At 38.8% G+C, this 7531-nt stretch overlaps 1 protein-coding gene across 1 annotated transcript; it reads right to left on the minus strand.

The window, feature by feature from the left end:
- Positions 1-1754: 1754 nt before the first annotated feature.
- On the minus strand, positions 1755-3302 carry LOC109270721 (dead end protein homolog 1-like). Its single transcript, XM_053902295.1, has one exon. It carries the CDS (start codon positions 3300-3302, stop codon positions 2241-2243), a length of 1062 nt encoding a protein of 353 aa, XP_053758270.1. The 3' UTR covers positions 1755-2240.
- Between the last annotated feature and the right edge of the window lie 4229 nt (positions 3303-7531).

Consider the following 7531-nt stretch of genomic DNA (forward strand, 5'->3'; position numbering starts at 1 on the left):
ACTTAAATCAACAATACATTAAAATTCACCACAATAAAGTGGTATTTATTCCATGCAAGAATGGGTCAATATATGCAATATATCATGATCAATGTGAAATACCACATTAACAAAATGAAATGTGAAAACCATATGATCTTTCCAGCAAGTGCCAAGGAAGCACTTGACAGAATTCAACAACTGTTCATGATGAAAAATCTCAATAAAGTGACTTTAGAGGGAAAGTACAACATAATAAGGACCATATATGAAAAACCCCCAGATCACATCATACTCAATGGTGAAAAACTGAAAGCTTTTCCTCTAAGGTTGGGAATAAGACAAACATGTCCACTCTCATCATTTTTATTCAACATAATACTGTAAATACTAGCCACAGCAATCAGACAAGAAAAAGAAATAAAAGGCTACTGAATTGGTAAGGAAGAAATAAAACTTTCACTATTTGCAGAGGACATGATACTATACATTGAAAATCCTAAAGACTCCACAAAAAACTACTAGAAGTAAATGTTATATATTAAGTTCATTGATAGTACTTGATAAAAAGACAAAAGAGGAAACACTGAATAAATAGAAAGATATATGATATCTGGAGGTAGGATTTACTATTATAAAAATATCAATTCTCAACTTAATCTGTGATTTCAAGTTATCCTTAATTAACATCCCACTAACAATGCATTTTTTCCTTTATTTAGAATTAATGTTTTTATGTTGATATGATTTTAAACTTGTAGAAGAATTTACAAGTATTCCCATTTACTTTTCGGTCAGCTGCCTCTTAATATTTACATAGTTAGAATATTTATCGGAAGAAATTAACCTTGGTAAATACTATTAAATTAAATATAAAACTTCTTAGATTTCACTGATTTTTTTTTTCACAAATATTTTTTTCCCTCTTCCAGGGTTCAGTATAGGATACTACACTGAATTTAATTATCATTTCTCTTAATCTCCTCTCGCCTATCAAAGACCTTCAGTCTTTCCTTTTATTTCATGGCCTTGACACTTTGAAGAGTCAGTTATTTTGTAGACTTTCTCCCCAGTTTGGGTCTAATTGAAATTTTTTTGTGGTTCTGCATTACTGGGAAGGATACCACAGAGGTTATATGCCTTTTTCAGTCATATGTCAGGGGTACATGAGATTGATATCTATCACTGGTGACATTGACCTTGATCATTTTATTAATTGGTATCTACCAGGATTCTGCACTCTAATTATTTACCCCTTTGTAATTAAAAATTTATAGAGTGCCATGTTTGAGTATTGTTTCTTAAGCTTTACAGTATCCACCAAAAACATTGTTTTCCAAAATTAATCATGTCTTTAAAGTTACTTTATTATGATCATGTTATTCATTTTTTCTTCCTCAAGACACTTAGTTTGTCTCTACTTAAACTTTCATCTATTAATTTGAAATCCTTTGGTGTATCTTGCCTACAGTAACTATTACCATGGTATTCTCACAGTGATTTTCAGTTGCCTCCTTACATTTGTCAATTGGTATTCTTCCATAAGGAAGAGTTGTCATTTTATTTATTTATTTATTTATTTATTTATTTATTTATTTATTTAAATTTACATCAGTGTATTATGGGCTAATGAATATTGTATTATTTGAGCTATAATACAATATTATAATTATTTTTTTGATCAAGATGTTCCACCATTGACTACTACTAGAAGCTTTCAGGTTGGCTCTATGGACTTTTGATATGTTACTTTTTTTTTTTTTTTTTTTTTTTTTTTTAACACCAACCAGGGGTTTAATATAAATACAACCAGCATAGAAAAACCCAACATCACACATACACCAGAATGTAAAGTACTGGGGACAGAAAGCAGATTTCTGAACCTTTGGCTCAGCCAGCCCCCAAATAAAATCAACAAAAATGACAAATCAACAAAATAAGAAGTGAGATTCATATTAAGCTGTGGCAGGAGGAAGAAGGTTTGTGTATGTATCACACAGAATGGCCAAGGAATACCAAAGGGCCAAGGTTAGTCCCTGGGCTGGGAGGGGCATGGCAAGGTCCCTCACCACAACTTAGCCAAACCAGAGCTGTCCCAGGTGTACTGGGGCCCTGCCCCAAAGGGGAGGCTGTGTCAGAGGGTAGGGCAGAGCCCATGTTCCTCCCTCTTTAAAATCCGATGGTGGCTGCCCAGGCCTGCTGGGCTGGGGACTGACGCAGGCTCTGTCAACTCGTTTGGGCTGCCTGTGAAGAGGACATGGTCACTGCTTAACCACGGTACCTGCCTCAGCCCCACCAGTCGGTATAAGACTGGCTCTAGAAGCACTCAGTGCCTCTAGCAATCTTGCAGACACAGCATCCTTAGCCATCTCATGCCCATTCTGCACATCTGGGGCCAGCACAACCCAGATGAGGCCACTGAAGGGCACTGGATGCCCAGGGATCACCACCTGGTACCAGAAGCGGTGCCAGCCAGCAGGGCCCATGCCCAAACACTTGGTGAGGAACACAGGGCTGTCCAGCTTCATCCGCTGGCACAACAGCTGCAGGGCACCCCGAGCCCCTTGGGACTCTAGCTTGTCCCTGGCCAGGGCCAACCGACTGCCCTCTGGCTGTAGGCACTGCAGGGAGGGGCCCACCAGCTGCTGGCGGAGTCGCTGCTTCAGATCTGGCTTGAGCCACTCCACGGCCACCTGCTCTCCAGAGAGGCGTGATTGTCCTTCCCCTAGGGCTTTTTTGGCCATGGCGGCGGCGCGGTGCGAGTTGAACTTCAGCAGCACAATTTGCGCGGGCGCGGGCCCAGGGCTGGGCATCAGCAGCGCCTCCTGCAGGCCGGAACCTAGGGGCTGCAGCGCGAGCAGCAACGCGCGGCGACTCAGCCCCGGAGGCAGCCCGCCCACACTCAGCTCGCACTTCTCAGTACTGTGGCACACGAGCAGCGGGCAGGAGGGCCGCAGCGGGTGGTTGTGCAGTGTGGCGATGGCGGCCTGGGCGCCGCGCCGCGAACTGTAGCAGGCGTAGGCGAACCCACGATTTAGGCCGCTGAAAGTCATCATCAGGCGGAACTCGTAGAGCTGGCCCACGCGCTGGAACAGTGGGATCAGCTGGTGCTCGTACACGTCTTGGGGCAGCCGCCCGATAAACACCTCTGAGCCGGCCGGCGGCGGGCTGCCCACCCAGCCTGGGGGTGGCCCGCCATGCTTCCTCTGCCCGTTCACCTGCACCAGGTGGATGCCCGTCTCCCTGACCCATGCCTCCAAAGCTGCCTTGTTTTCCGGATTCACCCTCTCACACCACAGCTCACATTCCCGCTTGGACTGCATGGCTATCTCGCCAGCTACTCTGTACTCGCTTTATCTCTCTTTTTTTTTTAACGCTTCCTTGCTTCCTGACACCACAAGATGCTTTGGGTTCATCTTGTCTTTTACCTGCCTTGGCTTTGGACTAAATCAGTTCTCCAAAGAGCTCTCTTACTAGAGAATGGTTTTTAGAAACCAAAATCTGAAGTCCAGGTATACTCATTGCTTCTGGAGTGTTACTATTTCTAGTCCTGTCAGTAGGTAGAGTTAGGACACACACACACTTGTGTATACACACTTGTATCTATATTATGTGTACTTTTTAACCACACGTCCATATTGACGCCTTTGCCTCTTACCTAGCACTACAGGGTTCATTATACTTTCTTTCTTTAACTGTAATTACTTACTTTGGCATTTGTTATCTATAATACATTTACTTGTTTGTTCAAGTATGAAAATGAAGTAGAATTAGAATTTCTAACCCATATCTGTGAAAAACAATGTACCAACTCCACTACAGTGTTTGAGTAAAAACTTTTCTTAATCTTTAGCATTGTAGTATCCAAAGTACTATTTTCTAAAATTTCTTAATCATCTTATTTCTTCCCATTCCTTTTAATATGGTCATGTGATTTATTTGCAATTCAGTTATATTCATTCGTCAGAGTTTTTATTCCATCTTTCTCTTCCCCCTAGCCCCACAAAAATTTTGGTTGACTTATTTTTTAAAAGTTTAGATGCAGTGATTTTTACACTTTGTGGTTTGTATTTATCTGACAAACATATACAGTCATGTATTCACACCCACAGTTTCCCCCAAATTTTCTTCTGTTGACAACACCTCTCATCAACCCCCAACCCAGCAACTATGTTTGCCTTCTCCAGAATATCACATAAATGGAATTAGGTACTATGTAGCTTTTTGGGTTTGACTTCTCTAAGTTAGCAAAATATATTTATGATTCATGCATCTCATGTGAAATAATAGTTTGCTATTTTTATTACTAAGTAATATTCTCTTATATGGATATTCTACACATTATTTATTCACCAGTTGAAAGAGATATGGGTTTTTTCCCTCAGTTTTTGGTGCTTATAAAGTTCCTGGAAGTATTTGTATACACGTTTTTTGTGTGAACATGGTTTGTATTTCTCTGTGGTAGATAACTAGGAGTGGCATAGTTGCATATTAATTTCACAAGAAATTGATATATTATTACCAAATTGATTCTAGCATTTTGAATTTCCAGTAACAACTTATGTGCGTTCCAGTTGCTCCATGTTCTTGTCAGCATGGTATGACAAGTTCTTTTTTTGTTTTTGTCTTTTTTTAGACGTTGTAATAAGTATGTAGTATTATCACATTGTGGTATTAATTTGATTACCCTATTTCCTAATGTTGAACATCTCATGAACTTAGTTGTTGCCCACTTATCTTACTGAAATATGTGTTTAGATCTTTTACCCACTTTTCATTAGATTGTCCATTTAAAAAAATTTTTTTTAATGTTTATTTTTGAGAGAGAGAGAGAGAGAGAGAGAGAGAGAGACAGAATGTTAGCAGGAGAGGGGCAGAGAGCAAGGAAGGCACAGAATCTGAAGCAGGCTCCAGGCTGAGCTGTCAGCACAGACCCTGACATGGGGCTTGAGCAATGAACTGTGAGATCATGACCTGAGTTGAAGGTGGATGCCTAACCGACTGAAACACCCAGGTGCCTGTGATTGTCCATTTTTTTTTTTAACTATTATTAAGTGTTGAGGGTTTTTATATATTCTGGGGAAAAGTCCTTTTTTCAAAATTGTGTAATATGCTCCAAGCCTATGGTTTGTCATTTCATTTTCTTAACAGGATCTTTAATTTTAAAGAAAAAAATAATTTTAAACAAGTTCAATTTGTTTCTTTTGTGGATAATTGTGAAGTTATATACAAAACCTCTTTGCCTAACCTAATGTCATGCAGATTTTCCCTGGTGATAATTGTTGATTATTCTTGTTTCTTAGTGGAGATAGAGAAGAAGGGCAGACAATTTCTTGCCTTTTCACATAGCTGCTTTTTCCTATAATACACACTTCCTAGGGCTTGGTTCAAACTTTTCTGTGAGTACACCCCATGTGATTTATGAAGAGGCAACCTGCACAAGGACATAAGTAATTTCTATGGTCTTTATGGGTTTCTCACTGTTCTGCCAGCCAACACTCACCTTTACCAATTTTTCAAATGTACTAGTTTAACTTTTTTTTTTAACTGTATCTGGTTCCTATCTAAAGTGAGTGAATGCTTGTTCTCCTGTCTCCCTGTAGGCACCGTCTCTCTTTAGATGTTTGGAACTATGCATTGGACCTCAGCTCTATGATGGGCTCAAAAAAGTTATAGTTTTGAAGTTAATCTGTCTCTTTTTTGTTGCAAGTGTAGGTGTGATCTTTTACTTTTGTGTCTCATGTGGAAGATGTAATTACCCACAACCATTTTTAAGAAACCAGAATCCCTGATGTCCTATAAATGAAAAATACTAGCCAAAAATATGTTTAAAAAGAATAAGGCAATAGTTTCCTTCAAACATATCAAAAGTTACCTTATTATGTTTTAAATAATATTTACTATATTACATAGCTACCTTAAATAAAACAGTGTGATTTTGGTAGAGAAATAAACACAAGATCAATGGAACAGAATTGATTTTTCAGAAACATTATAAATATGATAATTTAATACATAATGAAGAAGATATTTCAAATCACTGAAGACACATTGGTTACTAAAAGATTTAGGGACAATTGGATATCCATTAGAATAATAAATTACAGGGGCGCCTGGGTGGCTGAGTCAGTTGGGTGTCCGACTTCAGCTCAGGTCACGATCTCGCGGTCCGTTGAGTTCCAGCCCCGCGTCGGGCTCTGGGCTGGCTGATGGCTCAGAGCCTGGAGCCTGCTTCCAATTCTGTTTCTCCCTCTCTCTTTGCCCCTCCCCCGTTCATGCTTTGTCTCTCTCTGTCTCAAAAATAAATAAACGTTAAAAAAATTAAAAAAAAAAGAATAATAAATTACATTTTCTATATCACAACATTCACAATAGATTCCAAATCTACTAAGGATCTAAATATAAGGGAAACTAACAATAAAGGTATTACATGTATGAAATTATGGGAAAATGTTTTTGTAATCTTGGCATGGAAACACTATAAGGAAGACACTACAAAGAAAATGATTGACAATTCTAATCAACTAATATTTAGAAATGTCTGCATAACATAAAATACCATATATAGAGTTTTACAAACAGGTACAGGACAGGAGGAAATATTTTCTTTTATTAACTTTTTCTAATTAGTAAGAAAATTAGTATGAAAATTGCCAATTAGCCAAATAAAATAATTGGCAAAAGATGTAAAATGACAATTTGCAGAACTGAAATGGCCAATAAACAAAGGATAAGATGTTCAACTTCCTAACAATCAGGGGGAAGGGGGAATTAAAACGATAAGATATCAGTTTTCACTGAAAAGAATGGTGATGAACAATTTTTGTTGATGACCATGAATGGACGTGGAACTTTTATGTACCCTCAATGAGAGAGTATGTTTAAAATGCCTTTTAGGAGGTTAACTGAGCAGTATCTTTCAGACTGTAACATATTTTTCTAAAAGCCTGAGTTCTTCTGGTCACAAGAAACAAATCCTATTTAAACTTGCTTGTGCCATTCAAACAAATTATTGACTCTTTCAACTGAAAATTTCAGTTGAAAGGAATTGGGCAAGGGAACATTGGCTTTATGCAAGCACCCATTTCCTTCTGATTCTCAGCTCGCCCTTCTGTCCTACGTTTGCCTCCGACTATGATACTAAGATGGTGTTATAAGTTGAATTATGTCCTCAAAATGCATATGTTGAAGTCCTAACCCTAAATATCTCAGAATATAACTGTATTTGGAGATAGGGTTTTTAGAGAAGTAATTAACATGAGGTTTCCAGAGTGGGCCCTGATGCAGTATGATTGGTACCCTTACAAGAAGCGAAAATTTAGACACAACTCACACAGAAGGAAGACAATGTAAAGACCCAGGGAGAGGATAGCTATCTACAAACCACGAAGAAAGGCCTGAGGCAGTTTCTTCCTATATAGTCTTCACAAGGAATCAATTTGCCGACACCTTGCTCTTGGACACCTAGGCTTTGGACCACTGAGAAAATAAATTTCTGTTATTTGTGCCACCCAGTTTGTGGTATTTTGTTATAGCAGCGCTAGCAAACTAT

The sequence above is a fragment of the Panthera pardus genome, unplaced genomic scaffold, assembly GCF_024362965.1.
Source record: "Panthera pardus isolate Hobbes unplaced genomic scaffold, ASM2436296v1 HiC_scaffold_10, whole genome shotgun sequence".
NCBI lineage: Eukaryota > Metazoa > Chordata > Mammalia > Carnivora > Felidae > Panthera > Panthera pardus.

Coding starts and splice junctions, on each gene's coding strand:
- LOC109270721 (XM_053902295.1), bottom strand. CDS start 3,302: ATGCAGTCCAAGCGGGAATGTGAGCTGTGGTGTGAGAGGGTGAATCCG.